We start from the raw sequence: 21,390 nt of genomic DNA on the forward strand, positions 1-21,390 counted from the left end.
TGTTTGTGTGTTTTTTGCGACCTGCCAAGGGACTACAGACGTAAATCAGGATACATGTTTACATCTCAACGAGTCCTCCAGTCGATACGACCACAAAGGTTAAAGGTTAAGAAAAGGTTGTTAAGGTTAGGGAAAGGTTTGTCGTTACAGTTAAAGTTAGGAAACATGAGCTTGCGAACGTTAGCTAGCTAATACTGTGAGTTAGCAGCTCGTACGATGCACGAGCGTCTCTAATACAACCCAAAGCACCAGAGCGAGCTAGCAATTAGCTCACTAGCCAGCGAGCTAACTAACTCTCGAGTCACTAAAGATACTTGGTTAAGGTCAGGAAAAGGTTTGTTGTTAGGAAAAGGTCATGGCTGGGGTTACGAAATGTTAGCCAAAATTATCTACCTAATATGAGTTATTATGACGCACAGTAGCCAATACGACCCAAGGAACTGTTTTCTGAGCGAGCTAGCAATTTGCTCACTAGCTAGCAAGCTAACTAAGTCTAGCTGCTAGAAATTCTTTGAAAAGGTTAAGAAAAGGTTATTGTTAAGGTTGGGGAAAGATTTGTCGTATTGTTTAAGGTCAGGAAAAGTTCAGGGTTAGGGTTACGAAATGTTAGCATGTAAACATTAGCTTGTTAATATCAGTGAACATTTGCTTATATTATCTAATCCTGTCTACTGCTCTGGCTTGGACGGGTAAAATTGGTGTTGATTGATCCATCCAGCGCCTCACCAGCCTCCTTATGAGGACTTCCCTTAAATCTTCCCTTAAATCTACACCACAGTGTCGTTACGTACAGGACCACTAGAGGGCGCTTAAGTTTAAAACGCAATAAACTGCTGTACAAACGACTTACGGCGTCATTTTTCAGCTTGTACTTTATACTGATGTTCATTTATGTGCTCTGTCCTGATCAAATAAACAACTAGACAAATAAATAAACAAAAACACGTCAGAACACTTTGCTTGAAGCGTCATAAAGCTCGAACCCAGTTGGCTGAAAGTTTCAGAGTTTGTGTGAAACGTAACACAAAATCAATCTGCTTTGACTTGAGATTTGCACGCCGCCGTGGTGTTCGCTGTAGCCCCGGAGACCCAGACGGGCGCAGGGTTTAGGGTTTAGACAGCCGTCGTCACGCGGTAAAAACCCCCGCCCATCCCAACTCTTGGCAAGCGCTATCTCGACGGCGATCTGCGTCGAAACCCGTTCAGTTCGAGGCAACTTCACCCTGAAGCGTGAGGCGGCGGCGGGGGGGAGGCGAGGTACGGAGCGCATGCAGGGACACACAGAACAGCATCGGTCGGCCTTGATAATATGCACAGTGGCCGAGGAGATTCTCAGAGGGGGAGGCAGCAAAAAAGCCGGGACGGTTTCACAGATTACCAGTTGTGTAAAGGGGAGGAATAAAAAACAAACAACAATAAAAACAATAAAATAATAAAATCAGATTGTTCCCTCCAGAGAGAGGCTTAATCTACGTCTGTGAAGCAGGCCTGAGAGCAGATAATCGCTGATTTTAGCTCAGTGCATCACAAGATCTATCAACTTGTTGTTTGATTATCGTTGTATATTATTACTATTATCCAGTACAATCACAAGTATGGCAAAGTAGGAGTAACATATCGAGTAATTATATCGTTTTGTCAACGTGTCCTTGATGCTTCCTCCGTCTCTGAACACCTTCTCACCGTAAAACTAAAGCCAAAAATATCCACCTCGCTGAGTCATTTCATCTGAAAACGGGTGAGGAGCAAATAGATTGTACAACAGAGTGAGATGATGTCACTTATTTCCAACGTAAATGAACGTTTAGACCTTGATACTTGAGACCTCGCGGTGACGTGACTTTGTCTTATGATACTGGTAAAGTTTTTGAAAAAGTGAAGCAGCCGATGAACACAAGTGAAATCTTCACACCTGCTGGTCTGATGTTATTTTAGATTTTTTTTTTTTTTTTTTTTGGACTCAATTCCAAATGAAATGACTCATCAGAAACTTTTTTTTTTTTTTTTTTTTTTTAAGCCTTGGACTGCCTACTAAGAACCACTTTAGTACCACAACAGTAGAACCTTTGTAAAACCATATGATTTATCATTAATATCATTATTCACAGGTTAATACAAGTCCACACAAGTACATTCCTCAATATAATTTTTTTTTTTTTTTGCAACATTTAAGATATTCTCCAGTTCGGTAGACGATACGGCTGCGATGTTTCAGTTCGCTGTTTGTTTTTTTGTTGTTATTCTTTGTCGTTGTTGTTCTCATGGCGACGGCGACAGGAAACAGACGCTCGTAGAAAGTCTTTGAGAAAAAAAGCGAAAAAGTCCAAAGGTTATTCGTGACTCCAGAAAGGAAAGCGTAAAAAGTGTCTGAAGAGGAGAGGAGGAAAATTAAAATACCAACGCAACGGCTTGTCAAGATAGGTATAAAACAAGATGGCCGCACTCGACATGCAAGGAGAGCACCGCGTAAACACATGTCGTCGGCGAGAAACCGTCGCTAGGAGACGCTGTCGCCGTCGTCCTCCCGTTCTCTTTGATTGGCCGCGTCGACTGTAAGCCACGCCCACCTCCACCTGGCTCCGGCGGGTAAACAAAAAGCATAGATGTCAGCGTGTGTGACGCGATGCGATGCGAAGCCACACCCCCTCAAATCAAAAAAACCCTCCTCCCCGTCGGCGACATGGAGGACGGCGAAGTAAAACGGGGAGGAGACGGCACAAAGTCGGGAGGATGTTTGTGTTGTTGTTGTTGTTGTTGTTTTGTTTTCCTTTTCTTCCTCGCACTTCCGTCGAGCCGCCGCACGCCCCGTTTAGAGGATAGAAGAACAGGAGGGGTGCTCCCCACCCCAGGTTGTCGTGGCAACAGGGGGTGTTGTCAAAGCGCCTCGTCGCGGGTCTTTAGTTGCCCGAGGAATCCGCCTCACCCGCCCCGCCTTTGATATCCCAAGCTCCTGTGGGAGAAACAAAGAAAAACACAAAATTAAAATTAAAATTAAAATAAGTTGTTGACTGAGACAGAGACGATAACGTCCCCTAATATTGGTGTAATTTTTTTTTTGTATATGTGTGATGTCGACTGACGTCTTTGTCTCTCTAGGAGAAACGCTGATTTCTGTTGATTTTTATTGAAATTTGAAGCTGAAATTTGTGGAAACCGATCAAACTGAAGGACGGCTTTCGTAATGTCGTTTAAGAAGAAGAAATGACTGCCAGCGCCACCAGTAGGAGCTGAGAGGAGGCAATTACTGCAGGGTTCCTACAGCCTAAAGGAATACTTCAACGTTTTGGGCAAAATATCCCTTTTCCCAACTTCTCCAGACCAAGACCAGATGTTGGACACCATTTCCACCTCTGTACGTCCACTGGTTCAGTTCCTATGGCTAGTATTTAGTGTTAGCTTAGCATAAAGACTTAAAGTCAATGGGAATCGTTAGCCTAGCGCCATCAGATTCAAAAGTAAACATTACAGGAAATCTGAAACTGTCTTGATTGACACAGTGGATCATGTGGATTTGAAATCAGTCAGCGTCAGAGTCGCTGTAAGGTTTATTTTTTCACTTAGACAGAGCCAGGCTAACGACTCCCATAGACTTCAAGTCTTTATGCTAAGCTAACACAAAATGCTACAAATGCACAAAATGCACAGGAACTGAACCAGTGGACGTACAGAGGTGAGAATGGTATCAAACAGTATTCTTTTAAGGCAAATTAGATTTAAGACTTTTTTTAATGGTACTTGGATTAAAATTTAAGACCAATTCTACAAAAACCAAAATTGAAAAACAAACAAAAAAAACAAACAAACAAAACAATCATCCTGCTTCTTATGTGGCTTTTCTGATAGCACATCAGCTGGTCATGGTTTTGAAATTTCGTTCAGGTTGCTAAGAAGGCTGTTGTTACTCATCATGTTTTAAGAGGCTTGATGGATGCAGACATGGTGCCTCCACTGCAGGACGTACAAATGTCTGTCCTTTATTTCCCCGCGGCTCGGGGCCCGGCCGGCTCACCTGACAGGGAGCTGTTGGACCTCTGCTTGTGGAGCTTCTCGCGCTCCTTCTTCACCTTGGGCATGATCTTCAGCTTCATGCTGCTGCCGCTGCTCTTGCCGCTCGCCCTCACCGAGTCCTGAGACGAGAGGGCAGACAGCTCGGTGAGAGGACACACTCGGACACACACGGACACACTTGGACACACTAGGACACACAGACACATTCGGATACATTTGGACACACTCGGACACACTCGGATAAACTTGGACACACTCGGACACACAGACACACTTGGATACATTTGGACACACTCGGACAGATACGGACAAACACGGACACACACTTGGACACACTCGGACACACAGACACACTTGGATACATTTGGACACACTCGGACAGATACGGACAAACACGGACACACACTTGGACACACTCGGACACGGCGCTCATCATCATCAGCCTGTCTGCTGACTTTAGTTCTAATCCGGTTTGGGCTAATCTGCCTCATTCTGCCTCGCTTCAACAGAGGAAAACACTGAAACAGGTGGAAACCTGACGCGAGTGAAACTGCATGTTTCACTTGTGGGATTATCTCCAGTGCTCTTGTTTTAGATTTGGCAAATGTTTTAATTGTATGAAATTATATATATCTATATATATATTTATATCAAACGGTGTCATATTTTTTTAATTATCATATTTTTTATAATGCATAATGCATTAATGCATTATAAATATAATACAATTATAATTTTGTAAAATATATATATATTTTTTATTTTTGTAATATGTATAACATTTGTAATATTTTTAAATTTATATAATCTACTTTTTTGTGTGTAAGTGTGTGTGTGGGGGGGTAATTTTAATTTTATTTTTAATTTAAATTTTGATATTATTTTATTTTACTATTTATTTTAACCTTGGTTGAAGAAAACAACATCTTGTTTTCTATTTTTTTTTTTTTTTATACATTTTTTTGTATAATCTTTTTTGTGTGTATCTGTTGGGCTGATACACACATGCATATATTTCAGACATCTTTGTTTTCCTTGTCCAGTAGTGATTTATTTGGCTGTTATATAATAATTATGATTAATATAACTACTTTATTTTCACTGTTCAGGCAGCTCATGTCCTTGTATTATAAACCCTGTGTGCGTCTGGTGAACTGTGAGAATAAAGGTTGAATTGAAAAAGAGGAGGAAAGTGAGCAGGGTTACGATGTGATATGCTACACACACACACACACACACACACACACACACACACACACACCTCCTCGGAGCACTGCATGAGAGGACAGATCCAGTGGATGTCGTCCAGCTTGTGCAGCTCGGCGCTCAGGCTGTTGAGAGTCGACTGGAGCTCCTCTTCCTCCGGAGAGTCCAGCTGAGGAAGAGGAGGAGGAGGAGGAGGAGGAGTTAGTGAGGATTAACATGAAGTGTTCATGAAACTGAAAACATCTGCTGATCTGTAAATCTGTCTGCACATGACATATAGCACATAAGTCTTTGGAGCCGCTGGGATTTGTGTGTGAGTGTGTTTTTGTTTTGTTTTTTTCTTGCTGTTCTGATCTACATCAAACTGTTCTGCTACTGCACTGCACAAAATTAAAAAGCAAATAAAAAAAAAAGACCCAAACCCCAAGAAAATCAAGGTCATCAAGGAAATAGCACAAAAAAAAAAAAAAAAAAGAAAATTTGAAAAAATTAAAAAATTACCTGAAAACTGTAGCAATAATAATAATAATAATAATAATAATAATAGTAAAATTAAGAGAATAAGCAAAAAAGCATTACCAAAAATTACCAAAAACATTGAGGAAAAAATGTCAAAAAAACTGTATTATATATATATATATATATAGTTGAATGACAAGAATATGTATGAAAATTCAATTAAAAAAATAAAAAAATTAAATTAATGAACAAAGGTAATTACAAAAAAACAATCAATCACTAAAAAAACTCGTATGGCCAGTAAATGGCCATAAAATTAGCCGAAAAATACCATAAATAACAATAAAATTAGGAAAAAAACAGTAAAATAGGAAAAATGAAAGAAGGAGGAAAGCTATCAAAACACTATAAAAAAAAATCTTCATTAAACCATTCCCTGTTTGGTTGTCATTATTCTTCTGTACGCAGGGTAATTAGTTTCCCTCACGGAGTAAATAAAGCTGGTAAACAAAAACTGAACTGAGACGATGGAGAGAAGGAACTGAAACGTGAGAGGACAAAGAAAGAAAGAAAGAAAGAAAGAGATGAGCTGGGTGAAGAAGAGAGAAACAACAGTCTGGTACCAGCAGCTTCCCGTCGAGCAGCATCCTGGTCTCAGCCTGCAGGACTTTACTGCTGTTGACGATTTCCACCGCCGTGCTGCGGCTCAGACACTGCACACACACACACACACACACACACACACACACACACACAAGGTTTAGAGGAGGAGCACAGCAGTTCACCACATTGTCATCACTGTTAACATGATTTAATCAGCAAGATTAAAGACATTAAACACACAGTGGATAAAGCCACACACACACACACACACACACACACACACACACACATGCACACACACACATAATGCGTCCACCTCATATTGTTGTGATCTGAGTGTCTCTAATGTAAACCAGTGAGAGACGAACGCTGCAGTTTGTTTCATGTTTCTTGACCACTCATCTGTGTCAGTGTGCACTTTGTATATGAGTGAGTGAATGAATGAAAGAATGAACGAGTGAATGAACAAACGAATGAATGAATGAATGAACTACAGCAGGAGACACAACAGAAGCCAAGACGTGTCAACATAGAAATGTTAGCAGTAGCAGTACTAGTAGTATTTAGTGGCAGTAATAATAATAGTAGTATAAGTAGTAGCAGTAATAGTAATAGTTGGAGTAATAGTAGTGGCAGTAACAGTAGTGGTAGTAGCAGTAATAGTACTAATAGCAGTAATAGCAGTAGTGGCAGTAATAGTGATAGTAACAGTAGTAGTAGCAGTAGTAGCAGCAGTAATACTAGTAGTGGTACTAGTAGTAGTAGTAGTAATAGTAGCAGTAATAATAACAGTAGTAGTAATAGTAGTAATAGTAGCAGTAGTAGTAGTAGAAGTAGTAGTAATAGTATTGGTAGTAGCAGTAGTAATAGTAGCAGTAGTAGTAATAGTAGCAGTAATAATAGCAGTAGCAGTAATAGTAGTAGTAGCAGTAGTAGTAATAGTAGTAGTAGTAGTAACAGTAGAAATAGTAGCAGTAATAATAGCAGTAGCAGTAATAGTAGTAGCTGCAGTAATTGTAGTGGTAGTAGTAGTAGTAGTAGTAGTAGTAGTAGTAGTAGTAATAGTAGTAGTAGCAGTAGTAGTAGTAGTAGCAGTAATAATAGTAGTAGCAGTAATAGTAGTAGCTGCAGTAATTGTAGTGGTAGTAGTAGTAGTAGTAGTAGTAGTAGTAGTAGTAGTAATAGTAGTAGTAGCAGTAGTAGTAGTAGTAGCAGTGATAGTAGTAGTAGTAGTAGTAGCAGTAGCAGTAGTAGTAGTAGTAGTAGTAGTAGTAGTAGTAGTAGTAGCAGTAGTAATAGTAGTAATAGTAGTAGTAGTAGTAGTAGTAATAGTTAACAGGACGGTAAATGAACAGCCTGTAACTGGAGATCTGGACTCTGCAGGTTTTACTGGCCTCCATCTGTCCACCCAGCTGACCCGCCTTGCCTCCCCACACACACACACACACACACACACTCTCACACACACACACACACACACACACACGGCCCTCACCTCGGGGCTGGAGGGCTTGGAGGGGAAGGCCTCGGCCAGCACGAGGGCGGTGGCGTTGACGGCGTGGGCCAGCTCCTGCTCCACCAGCTTGTGGGTCTTGGCGGCTTCACGGATCCTGCAGGAGGACGAGCAGAGACGAGAGTCGCCACGTCAAACGCCCGTCGCCTGTCCACAGGTTTGTTCGATCTGCTGTTGGGACGCAGGCCTGCTCTCTCTCTCTCTCTCTCTGTTTTTTTTTTTTCTGTGACAGATTCAGTTTCTACATTTTGGATCTAAATTTGCTCAACCTGTCAAATCCTGCGCAGCACAAACAAAAAGACTGTTTGAAATCTTCTACTGACACTGATCCTAAATATGACGTCAAATTGAGTCTGTGCTGCATTTTAGCTGCAGAGTTTGTGGATTTTGTGATGTGTGAGAAATACCAAGATGTAACCTACAATCATATTTCTTTGATTTTTTGATTTGATTGATTTTTTTGACATGATCTCACTGGTTATTCTCAACTGAATGCAACACATCAACCCAGACTGTACAATGGGCGTTATTTGGATAAACCGATCACATTTTGGTAATCTGCATCGCTGCTTTGTCGCCTGAATTAAAAAAAAAAAAAAAAAAAAAAATTATTTACACATTGAGTCTAACTTAAAAACACACTGTGTTTGTGTTTTCTGTATTTTTATATTAAAATGCCATTGCTTTTACTTTGTGGACAACAGGGAGTGAATCATTTAATTGTTTAATCAAATATAAAAGAATTTATTATCACGAGCAGAAGTGGTGGGATAAAGAAAAAACACAGAACAAGCTCACACACACACACACACACACACACACACACACTGGTGCAGATCGTCAAACAGGCTGTGAGACGTAGGAGGACAGTTGGTTGTGAGCTGGAAACAAACTCCGTGTTAACAAGTCATTTAGTTTCGTTTTCACTGTTCAACTCTTGTTTTTCTTCTAACAAGGTAAAAAAAATAAATAAAAAAAATAAAAATCTGCCAGAGGGATGAGATAATCCCACTTGTTTCCAGTGTATAAATCAGTGTATAAAAAAGCAGAGAAATTTGCAAAAGAAGTGTTAAAAAAAAAAGCCAGCAAATGACCAGAAAAATTGCAAAAAAAAAAAATAATATACCACTAGCAAAAAATAGTAAAAAAAAAAAAAAAAGAAAAGAAAATGGCCAGAAAATAAACATAAAGCTAACAAAACAAAACAAAACAAACAACCCCCCCAAAAAAACAAAAAAACAAAAAAACAAAAAAAAAACAAAAAAAAAAAAACAATGAGCAAAAGTTAGTGTTAACCCTAACCCTAACCCTATACAATAGTTATAATTGAAGTAACCAAAATTAACCATAAAATTATTACAAAATAGTAAAATAATAATAAATTAAATAATACTAAATTATTAAAATATGGAGTAAAAAAAAGTCCCCCTAAAATTTTTAACAAAAAGCCAGAAAGACAGTTTTGTTGAGAATGTGGAATAAGGCAGATCAGCCCACTGGGGAAATGACCCTTAATTCAAGATAATCCTGGAGACAAGTGGGATTATCTCATCCCACTGGCAGATTTTGCTCCTTGTTTGAAGGAAAAACAAGATTTGGCCTCGGAGGCTGCGAGCGGCGTGGCTTGCTGCGGTGTTTTTCGGCGTTGCTGTGCGGTTTTCTTACTTGGTGATGAGCGTGTCGGCCACGACGCCGAGCTGCTGCACCTGAGCGCACTCCTCCTCCGTCAGGTACTCCATGGACTGCTGCGAGTTGAGGCGGGGCCGCGCCGTGCGGTAGCTGTCAATCTTCCTCTTGTCCTCCCAGGACTTCAAGGTGCTCTCGAACGCCTGGAGGGACGCGCACACACACACACACACACACACACACACACACACACACACAGAGTCATGTTCATGTTCATGTCCATCACTTCAGAGCACATTACACTGACTTACATTCATTTCCTGCAGACTTACCCTTAACCTTAACCTTAACCATAACCTTAACCTTAACTTAACCCTATTTTTTTTTTTTTTTTTTTTTTGCACAATAAAAGCAAAACATCAGAGCAAGAATGAAATAACAATAGATTGTGCAGGTGAGATACAGAAAACCCCTAGGGGCTTATAAGAGAATCCCACCTCAAAATTTAATTACATAAAAAAAAAAAAAAAAAACCTTAACCTTAACTTAACCCTAACCTGAACCTAACCATCACCTGCCTAACCCTAACCCTTAACCTTAACCTTAACCCTAAAGTTAACTTACCTTTAAATCAAGTCGTTACCCTTAAATTAATGATTGTAATTAATGATTAACGTGTAAACTCCACTTCAAATTAAAGGGCTGGATGTCAAAGACAGCTCAAGTAGCATAAACTCAGATTGTGAAGACGTCGTGTGTGATTTAAAGCTGAACTTACAGAAAAATGTTCAGAAGGGTGATTTATTCAGCAGAGAGCCATTATTCGTTACTTGTTGTATATGGATTTGGATTCACGTGCATCCCTAACCAAAACTTGAAAAAGTTAAAGTCAGTAATTTTACTTTTTACTTTACAGTGGGTTTTTGTCACTGTGTTGTACTTGACTCAGTTTGGAATCCCAACCAATACTGAGGCAGATTTTCAGTTTCAATTTCTATTTCTTTCTTTTTTTTTTTTTTTTTTTTGTCAGTGCATCGGCTCTTTGTAGCCGCAGTGTGAAACATGTGATGCTCTTGGTTCTCCTCACTCGCCCATCTCTTTGCTGTTCAGCAGAAAAGCTCATTCACACCACATCACGCCGGTGTGATGGCACTCGTGCAGAGTGGGACTTGGAAAAGGAAACAATAGCATTTAATGGCCATTTGAAGCATCTCTTTGCATGAGCTGAAAAAAATCAAAGCAAAACCAGAAAAACAAAAGGCAAACACAGCAACAGAGTCGTTTCAGCTGATTTTGACGCTTAAAATCTTGTTTTTTCTTTAAGCAATGTAAAAAAAAAAAAGAAAAAAAATCCCACTGGTTTCCAACACAAATTAACTTCTTCTTTTTTTTTTTTTTTTTTCCAGAATTTTCTTTAATCCAGTGTCATTTACTTGATCCGAGTGGCTGCTCCGCCTCATTCTGTCTTGTTTCAACACATTTATACTAAAAAATCCCTTAAACAAGTGAAACTGCACTGGAAAAAAGTGGGATGATCTCATCCTAGTGGCAGATTATTAACCTTATTGGAAGAAAAGTTTGAGTTTGACACTGAAGATGACACTAATTCAGTTGATTCACCCTTTCTTCATTTCAGTTTTTAAAAAAAAGATTTTAACAATGAATAGGGGAAATTCAGGTGTTACAGGCAGCAGCATTAGGAGAGACGATTCAAAAACAAAATGTTCACCTGAGACACACACCTGTCTTTTTTCACTGACAAAAAGCTGCGTTCAGGAGCATGAAAACAGAGTAAACATCGCTCTTTATTCTGCTGTCGGCCGCTGGAGGAGGGAGCCGTGGAAACTAAAGTGCCGACACGCTCTCGGCTCAGGAGAGCTCTCACCGGCTTGAAGAGAGAACAAAACTCTCCGGGTGTAAATCTGATTTAAGAAACCTTGAAATAGACAGCAGTCGACTCGGGCAGCGCTCACTGCCGGGTTCATATCAGGATTCTGCATGTACACTGAGCTCACCCGGTCTCTGGTCAGCATCTGCGCTCGGTTCTTGTGGACGATCTTGACGATGCCCGGCGGCTGGATCCAGGCCTCGCCGTCCACCTGCACGGGAACGCCCTCCTCGCCCAGGATGGTGATCTTCACCTGCCGACACTGAGACGCCACAGAGACAGACAGCAGACCGTGAGCTCTGGCACTGGTTTTCTCTTCATCGTCCGGGAAAAAGTCCATGCTCCACCTTCACGGTCCTCTCCTGTCAGAAACTACCAGTGCCTTGCTCAAGAGCTCCTCAGCAGCAGGGTTATAGTCACAATGGAATCATATCATTTAAAAATAAATGCCAACAACTGCGCATATATTTATTTTTGCACATACTTTTAGTGTCTTTCCAGTTAAATGAAAACGTCTCTGTTAGCTGTTTCTCCATTATCAAACTGTGTCTATATGATGTCATTTAAAACTGACCGCCATATAAAACCTGCAGCCTCACAGCTTTAAAGAGCCCACCGGTGGCAACAAAGGCTGCGATTCGGTGAGTTTCCCTTTCCTAAAACACATTGTGATGTTTCGTCCTGCTCCAGCATCCTGTTTCACCCTGGAGAGGCCAATTCCTTGTGACTTCAAGGGAAAAGAGAACGTTCCTAACTTACTTTCTTTACTCAAATTAAGAGAATTTAAAAAGAAAGCACCGGTGCATCTGTTTTGCTCGGGTAGACAGTAATGCTGGGATGAAAGAGCATTTTTTATATTTGTTGTCGTAGCTGCTGCCCTTTGCTTGTAATAGTTGCAACCTTTAAAATTAAGTGCATCCCAGTGAGCTTCATTAAATTTTAGTCAGCCTGAAAACTTTGTAATCCGTGTGGACGGGTTTGTTTTCTTAACCTTCAACCTGCAACCAGCAAATGGAAAAAAGACAAAATTCTTGTGTATGTGCATGTCGGTGCAAGAGTGTGTGTGTGTGTGTGTGTTACCTGTGCGATGCGGTGGTGCTGCAGGTTGATGACTCTGGACATGGCCATCTGCATGCTGCCGAACACGGCCACCACCTCCAGCTTCTTATCATCGAACGATGGAGCGCCGAAGTTCTGGACATCAGAGGCGAGAAAAAAAAATTCACTTTCAGCTCAATCAGCTCAAAAACACAAAATCAGACGCCTCTTGACAGGTTAATGACGCGACGCTCATCCTCAAAATCTCATTCAGAGGAGGACATGAACGTTCCTCCGGCTGTTCTTATCAGCCCGGATCAGTGCAGAGAGTCCCGGCTCCGCTAACCGAGACGCTGGGGATCGATTGTCTTTTCTGAAATTAAATCCCAGCGTCAGGTGCGGCCACTTCTCAGCCAGCAGGAAATGAAAAATCAAAAGCTGAGAGGGGCATCAGCACTGTCTCCTGAACCGTCGAGCGCAGCTGGACTCACCGGCGTTCCCAACTTTCTCCTCTTTCGTCTGTTTGCTTTGAAGCATCACAGGCCGGCTGGGTTTGGTAAATATGACCGAGCTTTCTTAGGATTTTTACATCACATTGCTGTCATGAGAAGAAAGTTATTATCTCCAACTTTTACAAATTGGAGAGGACTTTCCAAACTCTTTTTTTCATCTTGGGAGAAGCAAACAAAACTAGACTTTCTCAATATTTGATTAGCAATTTTGTCACTGTTGTTTGCCAAAAGATAATTGGTTATGCTTCTCAATTCTGGCGGCAGAAATTAGTTTCTCCGAAATGTTGGAAATGCGATTTGAATAATTCAAATTATGTGACAACAGACAGAGAATGACTATGAGAATGACCTCTTCATCACTGCAAAATATATTCTGCATCCTTGTCTCTTCATCATCTATCTATTATTTATTGTCTTGGTATCCATCTACGTAGTTTCTGTGCGATTTGTTGAGGTTTCCACAGGCCTCGTTGCCGATGAGTTTCATTAGGAACTATTTCCAAATCAATCCAAAATCCAGTCCAATCTTTATTATAGTTTGGGTGAACTGTCTCTTTAAAAGGAAATTTCAATGCAAAATGACTAAACTGAAAGCAGCCCGTCCTGTAAACCACAGACGCCAAGTAAGGTTGCATTATTACTTATTATTGTGATTTATCAATATTACTAACTTAGCACCACCCTACTGTGTTATGCTGTTGCTACACTCACGTTGTCCTCCTTGGTGCCGCCCCAGAAGTTGATGCCGCCGGCGTAGCTTGGGATGTTGAGGACCGCCAAGCCCTGCAGACTTGGCAGAGACATGGGAACCCCATCACACTGAGGACAGAGGGGAGATGGGGGGGAGGAAAGAAGGGATGAGGGAGACAAAGAGATAACAGTTAGTCGTTCATCAGCTTCAAGACATGAGGGCAAAACTGCTGATGTCACGGTGTTTCTTGAAACTGAACCGGTTGCATTGCTTTCCTCATTCTTTCAGAGAGTGTTTCTCAGTGTTTTGCATGTGTGTGTGTGTGTGTGTGTGTGTGTGTGTCCACTGACCTCCAGCTGAACTCTCTGCTCCAGGTTCTTGTAAGTCTTCTGCACCAGCTCCTTGGTGCCCAGCACTCCGTACCACATCATGTTCTTGGTGCGACTACTGCAGGATGATAAGGCAAAGCAGAAAAAGTAAATAAGTGTGTGTGTGAGTGTGTGTGTATGTGTGTGTGTGTGTTGATTCTACACTGCGCTTCCCAGAGATCAACTGTCACTCTTTTCTCTGTCTGATGGCAGCTAGCTCTACTCACGCTAACTAGCCAGTTCTTCTTCTTCTGTTTATGTCAATGAAAAAAATGAAAAAACAGGAACTCATCACTTCCTGTGTAGGAGGAAAGATCTACGAGACGTGGAATGTGTAGAACATAGAACCCTGGGAACATAGGACCTTGGGAACTTAAGACCCTGGAAGCATGGGGCCTTGGGAAAGTAGGAACCTAGGAACATAGTAGCTTAAGAACACACAGTAGGACCCTGGGAACATATAGCAAGACCCTGGGAACATAGGACTTTGGGGATATAGGACCCTGGGAAAAAATAGGACCCTGGGAACATAGGACCTTGGGAACATAGGACCTTGGGAACATAGGACCCTAGGAACATAAGACCTTGGGAACATAAGACCCTGGGAACATAGGACTTTGGGAACATAGGACCCTGGGAACATAAGACCCTGGGAACATAGGACCTTGGGAACATAGGACTTCGTGAACACAGGACCCTGGGAATATAGGACCTTGGGAACATAGGACCATGGGAATATAGGACCTTGGGAACATAGGACCCTGGGAATATAGGACCTTGGGAACATAGGACCTTGGGGACACAGGACCTTGGGAATATAGGACCTTGGGAACATAGGACCCTGGGGACACAGGACCTTGGGAACATAGGACCCTAGGAACAACGGAGCTTGAAACACACAGTAGGACCCTGGGAACGTATAGGAGTACCCTGGTAACATAGGACCCTGGGATGGACCCTTGGAACATAGGATATCCGTGTGTGTGTGTGTGTGTGTGTGTGTGTGTTCATACCTGCATTTCTTGGGGTGCTCATCCCTCTTGTTGTTGAACTCCAGGGAGATCTTGGCGTCCAGGCCGATGCCAAAGTAGTTGTTCATCACACACTTCTCTGAACATTGTCTGTAGATGATTTTATTTGATGTATTTTACTTTAAATACCTGCCTGAGATGTGAACATATAAAGCTGAATAACATTGTGACAGATACAAAAACACACAGAAGACTTACACAGAGTCCTCGCTGAAGGTGACGGTGTTGAGGCTCTCCTGTTTCTCCAGCACGATGGGGGACGTGGGACTCAGGCTTCCTGGACCTTGAACGAGAAACAAAACAGGAGGCGTGAAGACAACACACATAATCTCCAAACATGTTTAAATTTCATATTTCACTGTTGCTGTTTCAACTTCATTTTCAAACAATGACGCAACTGCACTCAGCTGTCTGCAAGAATCCAGAATCCATAACGCTCATATAAAAACACAAAATGTGCTGCCAAGTGTAAAATTAGCCAGAATAAGGAAAATTACTATAATTCAATTCATTAGAAAATTATAAGGCTAAAATTGTTTTAATCTCTTGTCAAAGTATGACACTTAAAAATGGCTATAAACACAAATAATCACACAGTAATTAGGTTGTGTAATTTTCTTGTAATATCTTAATTCCAGTAATTTTTGCTGTGTGTAGTAGTGTGGTTTCTTCCTGTGTTGAAAGAAATCGAGCAAATTAACTCTAGTTTCTAAGGACTAAACAGTTCAAAACAATCCAAAATATATGTTTCTCATATCCGGGCGCCCAGGACAAAAATCACTTCAAATGGGGGTCGCCAGCTAAATTAAAGTCAACATGAAGGACATAAAAACATTTGAAAAACCCTGGCCTAGAAACATAACAGATAAAATATAGGAAGGAATGCAGGAAAATGTGGAACTTGCGTGTTTCATAAAAAAATAAAAAATAAGATGATATCCAAACATGTTTAATAGACGTTGCACTGAAAACAAGATATTTTGGGGGCATTTCCATATTCTGCAAACTGTGGGCCTCCTCTCAGACGAAGCTGAGCTCTAGACGACGCTGACTTTTTAACTTTCACAGATGAATTTCAGGGTAAAAAAAAAACTTCCCAGAATGTGTGTCGCAGCGTTTTGAAGTTCTTTGTAGTTTCATTTTCAAACGGAGTTAAAACCCGGCGGGACTCACGCGGCTCTGCCTCCTTCAGCTCCTCGCTGTTTTCTCTCTTGATGGAGGAGGACGACGACATCCGGTGGACCTGAGTGTGTCGGTTCTGTTCGTCCACCACTGACACACACACACACACACACACACACAGGAGGAGACAGTCACGGAGATAAATATTACTTTAACATGCAGTTTTTGCACCTTGGCGTCCCCGCATGGTTGCAAGAGGTAATTGCAACTACATTATGAGGATGTCAGTTTATAACAAATAACAGTTACTTCAGCCAAAAATAAGACTGCAAGGTTTGAGCTTCAGTGCCCTTAAAATACCCGTGTGCATGTAATAATGATTTTATTGCTATTCTTAGTTATTTGGAGTGGATAATACTACAAATTGTAACAACAATTTATTAAACTTTATTTTCAGACTACTTTCTAAAAACCCTCTCAACGTGCTACAAATTACAGTGCAACAAAAAAATAAAACAAAGGCAAAAGTAAAAAAATAAGGCCTGTTAGAGGTGTTACACTTCCAGAGGAAAACAAAAAAAGACTTGAACAAATGACAATAAATAGAAAAATGTGCACAGAAAAGGTAAAATACAAAGAGTAAAAATACAAATGCAAAATCACACTGGGATTGCACAGTAGGTAGGCTTTTGGGACATTTTAGGAATATTTTAGGATTGTTTAGGAGCATTTACAAAATGATACTGACTTGGCTAGCCTGAGGAAATCTGGGAATCGAGGGCAGCTGGACTTGTTTGTGGATTCTTGAGGACGTTCTTCACTTCTCCTCCAAGAAGCTTCTTCAGCTCCAGAAAACAGGTGGGATAACGTTCCCACACAGGTTGAAACGCCCGAGACTCCCCACCAGTCTGTCAGAACTGAAGAAGCTTCTTGGACGAGAAGTGAAGCGTCTTCAAGACTCTACAAAGACAAAAGTCCAGTTTCCCTCGACTCAGCTCTCCTTGGACAACCACGACCTGGACGACTGGGATCCGTTACCTTTCTCGGCCTGCTCGATGATCTGCCTCAGGGCTTTCTTCAGGCTGTTGGCTCGGAGCATCAGCTGTTCCTTGGACCGGTACGTTTTGCCCTCCGTGCCCGCCTCCCCGCCCTCCTCGCCGGGACTGGAGCCGCCGCCCTCTTGGCCGGGCACCGAGCCTGCTGGCACCACCTGGACATCAGGGAGGCAACAGGATGTTAATCAGGACAGGACTGGTTTGGGAACCACTGCACTCGAGACCTCTGATTTGAAATTCGAAAGCATTTTCCATGACAAAAATGTTATCCTGGTTGCTTAATTTTATTTTTTTACAGGCAAAAACAGTCTGATTTCTGCAAAAACCTGGGTGCCGAACCAGAGAATGCATCCTTATCTCTATATTTCTTCTCTAAGTAACTTTGCATTGGTTGGAAAACTCTTCCTTCTTGTTTCTGGCGATGGGAGACGATAGTTGATATTCATTAATACAGACAGAACTGTCCTTGGGCAAGAATATCTATCTTTCATCGTGTTTCTTTTTTTCCCCCCCAGATATGAAAAATGCATACACATAAATCAAAGCTGAAATTCAGCAGCGTTCCCCGGTCGGTGTTTTACTGAACAGGAGTTTGAGAACATACTTTCTGTCGTTTTGAAAGCTGTGTTGTTTTATTCACGGCACCGACGCCGCTCTGTGAGGGAAAGACTGCACCTCCGTCGTTTTCATGTGTTAAACCTCTTTTTGTCCACCGGTGGAGCGTTTTGAAACCAAGGGCAAACGATAAATATTTCACCACAGACCTGGACCATGGCGGCTTTACAAACTCCATAACCAGGGGCGCCATATATGGGGGAAAAGTTAGGACAATTCCAAGGGCCCTTGCCTGACAGGGGCCCCAGAAAATAGGTTAAAACTAATATAAAATTATTAAACCATCATCGAGTAAATATATTTATTTTTGTTTTCATGGGGCCCAAAATTACTGGCGATGCCCATGTCCATAACCTTAAGAATATGTTTACCAAATGTTTTATATTCACTTTGGGAAAGCACAAAACATTATTATCTAAATTTCATCATTCCAAATTTGTAAAATACAGACTTTAAAAGTGTTATCAGAGGTTCCACTGATAGAGATTTGTAAAAAGTCGATACCAATACTGGACTGAAGCAAGCAATCACTGATATATTAAGTTTAAAACCGTCCACTGAAAAAACAGATTAATGCTGCAGTAAAAAAAATTGTATCATACTGAAAGTGGACAACAGTTGCTAGCCATGTTTTTTTTTTTTTTTGTTTGTTTGTTTGTTTGTTTGTTTTTTAAATAGGTAGCCGATGTAAGCCCTAAGCTAATCCTTACTTTACTTTGCTGCTGTCTTTCCTCCAACAGGCAGACTTTGTGATTAGTTCTTGTTTTCGGACCAAAACTTCAGCAGTTGCCAGAATAAAATGCAATACAATGCAACCCAGCAAGTATTTTAAAATGTCAAAGTTTCTGAACCTAAAATACATTTAGACCTAAAGCCAATGTGATGGAGGCTGCGCCAACTGCTAGCTATCGTGAGCTCATGCTTTAGCTACTTCATTAGCCACCAAAACTACTTGGCGAAGGTTAGGAAAAGGTCACGGTTAACGTTAGGAAAAGACTGATAAAGTTCACTTGCTAAAGATGAACACAGCTCTCACATGAACCCTGCAAACTGAGGAGTGAAAGATCGGCAGACAGCATCATCTGCCACCCCACCAGTTTTTTAAACTTGAAAACGTCGACATTTCGATGTATTCTTGGTCTGCAGAAACATAAAATGACCATTTTTCCCTAGCAGCTAGATACATGACGTTAGATCCTACATTCATGGTGTAGAGATAGAAGGCTGCAGTGACGGTTATCACTGTCGTCCATTGATAAAAATGGTGCTGTTTTTTTTTACCTGGGCCTCCGCCTCTTCACTCAAGGCCTTGACCAGGGAATCCAGCTTCTCATTGAGCAGCGCACACTGGAGGACGAGAGAGAGAGAGAGAGAGAGAGAGAGAGAGAGAGAGAGAGAGAGAGAGAGAGTCACTGTTATTTTATAATAGATTTCGGCGATGGAAAACGTTTTTGGCTCAACAGCCTTAATCAGCGAGTCAAGTGATTAATCTTCATCTCTGGTTAAGGACGGTCAAATGAAGCACAAAGTCGGGGACCAAATTCACAAATGGTCATCAGTCATTCACAATTTAGACCAAATGAAGATTTATATATTAAAAATATAAACACATTTGCATTAATGAATAAAGAAAAAACTGTTTCAAATGAGAAAAAATAATGAATAAATAACAAGAAAAAGAGACAAAAAATATGTAAATGCAAACACAATCACCAAAAATACATAGATGAACATTGTTGATGTTAGTACTGAAATTATTAAATGGTCAATCGATCCACAGAAAATTAGTAATCAGATAATATTTTCAATTGTTCATCAGGAAACACCAGTGGCCCTCCTCACTGGCTTGGTGAAGGTAAGGGGTTTGTACATCTTGGCCTGAGGGTGGCGCTACAGGAAACATCATGAGGTTACCAAAGTCGAAAGGATGCATCCACAAACAAGATTTCAAATATCGTTTTCAATATTTTGGCCAAAGAGGAATGTTCTTTTGTGGAGCGTAAATCCCCTCAACAAATATTATGGCAATCTGCTGCTAGAGTTCATGATATCTCATGTGCTAATGTGACTTGCTTTTCTCTGTTCCACATCTTTACAAAATTAATATTTTTTTGGCTGTTGATCAGACAAAAAGCGATGTGAAGATTTTATTTAAGCTCTGGTAACTTCTGAAGGGGCATTTGTTGTTAATTTTGACATTTATTAGACTAAATAATTAAGCTATTAATTAAGAAACTAAACAACAGATAAATCAACAATTCTGTTTTTTTGTGTTACATTTGTTTTGTATGTCACTATACAAATAAAGTCTGACTGATTAATTGATAATTCATTGCAGCGTTTGTTTGTGCTGCTCACTCACTCAACATTTTATTGTTCATTTATGTAGTTATTCAATTATTGATGGTTTATTTGATAGGGACAGACACAAAGTACATAGATGAGCTGAGGACATTTACCAATGCAGCTGTTATGGAGTTTGATGGTAATTTGTGACACTTTTGTGAAGGTAAGAGATTAAAATCCCAAAAAAAAAACAAAGAAAGAAAAACAAAAGTATAGTACACAGTATTATGAAACACACTTTTGATGACACAGCTATGGAAAATAAGAAAAGTACACAGCTGTGCACAAGAGGAGAGAGTGTGTGAAGAGAGTGAAGTCGAGCCGCTCAAGACGCCACACATCCCAGGTTTTGTTCTTCCGACGCTTCATGTGAACTGAGGCTTTCCGAGGCCCCGCGGGGACGAAAGCGCATGCCTCCGCTCTGGGAAGCACTTCCCCGATTCTCATCTGTGGGATAAGAGCCGCCTTTTCTTTTTCTTTTTGAGTAGCAAAAAAAAAAAACAGAGAGAATTTCCCACCGGGGATCAATGAGGAGTTGCGTCACTTCAAAGGCGGCTGATAAGAGCGACAAAGCTCAAAGAGTTTCGACAGGAGAGGCTGCGTCAGAGGCTCGAGCTGCCCTCCGTAGGTGAAAAGATTTTCTTTTTCTTTTTCTTTTCTTTTTTTTTTTTTTTTTTTGTTGAGGTGAAGTACAATGACTCACAGAAGTCTGAACCCGTTCTTCCCCCTCAGCTTCAATTTCTCCCCGGTTTCCCAGACAGCCGCGCGACAGATTTAGCTCGTGTGACGGGCGCCGCTTTCAGCCTGCGTCTCTGGCTGTGTTACGCAAGGCAACTGCAACTCTCCCCGGCTTCTTGTCGTGAAGTTTTAAAACAGTGTGACGCTGACGTGTCACCTTAAAATAATAACACTAATATCTGCATTTACGTAGCGCCTTTCAAAACTACTTGAAAAGTGCTTCACAAACAGAAGCAGGCCAGTAAACAATCACAGCCAAGAGAATGAAATGAAACAGTTAAAAGTAAAAGATTTAAAAAAATAAAATAAATGAATACATAATAGATAAAAGTAAGACATAAACACAATGAAACAAGTAAGACATGAAATACTTCCATGCAGAAAATCCATGCAGAGAAAGTGGGTTTTTAGAGACATTTTAAAAGAGGGCAGAGCATTTTCTAAGTGAGCTGTGAAGCTGTGAGGCCTCGTCCCTGTTGGGTCTTCAGCCTTGACCGGGGAATTGCTAACAGGACCTAATCTGAGGATCTGAGGGAACGGGCTGGCAAATAATAATTTCAGCGCTCAGTCA

General features: G+C 41.0%; 1 protein-coding gene across 2 annotated transcripts in view; it reads right to left on the bottom strand.

Moving 5' to 3' along the window:
• Nucleotides 1-516: 516 nt before the first annotated feature.
• Nucleotides 517-21,390, bottom strand: part of si:dkey-172j4.3 (diacylglycerol kinase eta) — a 99,441-nt gene continuing 78,567 nt past the window's right edge. For both annotated transcript variants that reach the window (XM_030076259.1, XM_030076261.1), the window contains 15 exons: nucleotides 19,017-19,082; nucleotides 17,104-17,275; nucleotides 16,117-16,215; nucleotides 15,142-15,226; nucleotides 14,926-15,033; nucleotides 13,895-13,991; nucleotides 13,565-13,672; nucleotides 12,384-12,497; nucleotides 11,431-11,565; nucleotides 9,455-9,618; nucleotides 7,772-7,886; nucleotides 6,297-6,386; nucleotides 5,270-5,383; nucleotides 4,010-4,127; nucleotides 517-2,950 (listed from right to left, as the gene is read on the bottom strand). In XM_030076259.1, coding sequence (XP_029932119.1) covers nucleotides 2,898-2,950; nucleotides 4,010-4,127; nucleotides 5,270-5,383; nucleotides 6,297-6,386; nucleotides 7,772-7,886; nucleotides 9,455-9,618; nucleotides 11,431-11,565; nucleotides 12,384-12,497; nucleotides 13,565-13,672; nucleotides 13,895-13,991; nucleotides 14,926-15,033; nucleotides 15,142-15,226; nucleotides 16,117-16,215; nucleotides 17,104-17,275; nucleotides 19,017-19,082 — 1,638 coding nt within the window. In that variant the 3' untranslated portion in view covers nucleotides 517-2,897. The remainder of the gene's footprint in view (nucleotides 2,951-4,009; nucleotides 4,128-5,269; nucleotides 5,384-6,296; nucleotides 6,387-7,771; nucleotides 7,887-9,454; nucleotides 9,619-11,430; nucleotides 11,566-12,383; nucleotides 12,498-13,564; nucleotides 13,673-13,894; nucleotides 13,992-14,925; nucleotides 15,034-15,141; nucleotides 15,227-16,116; nucleotides 16,216-17,103; nucleotides 17,276-19,016; nucleotides 19,083-21,390) is intronic.

The sequence above is a fragment of the Myripristis murdjan genome, chromosome 18 (genome assembly GCF_902150065.1).
Source record: "Myripristis murdjan chromosome 18, fMyrMur1.1, whole genome shotgun sequence".
Lineage (NCBI taxonomy): Eukaryota > Metazoa > Chordata > Actinopteri > Holocentriformes > Holocentridae > Myripristis > Myripristis murdjan.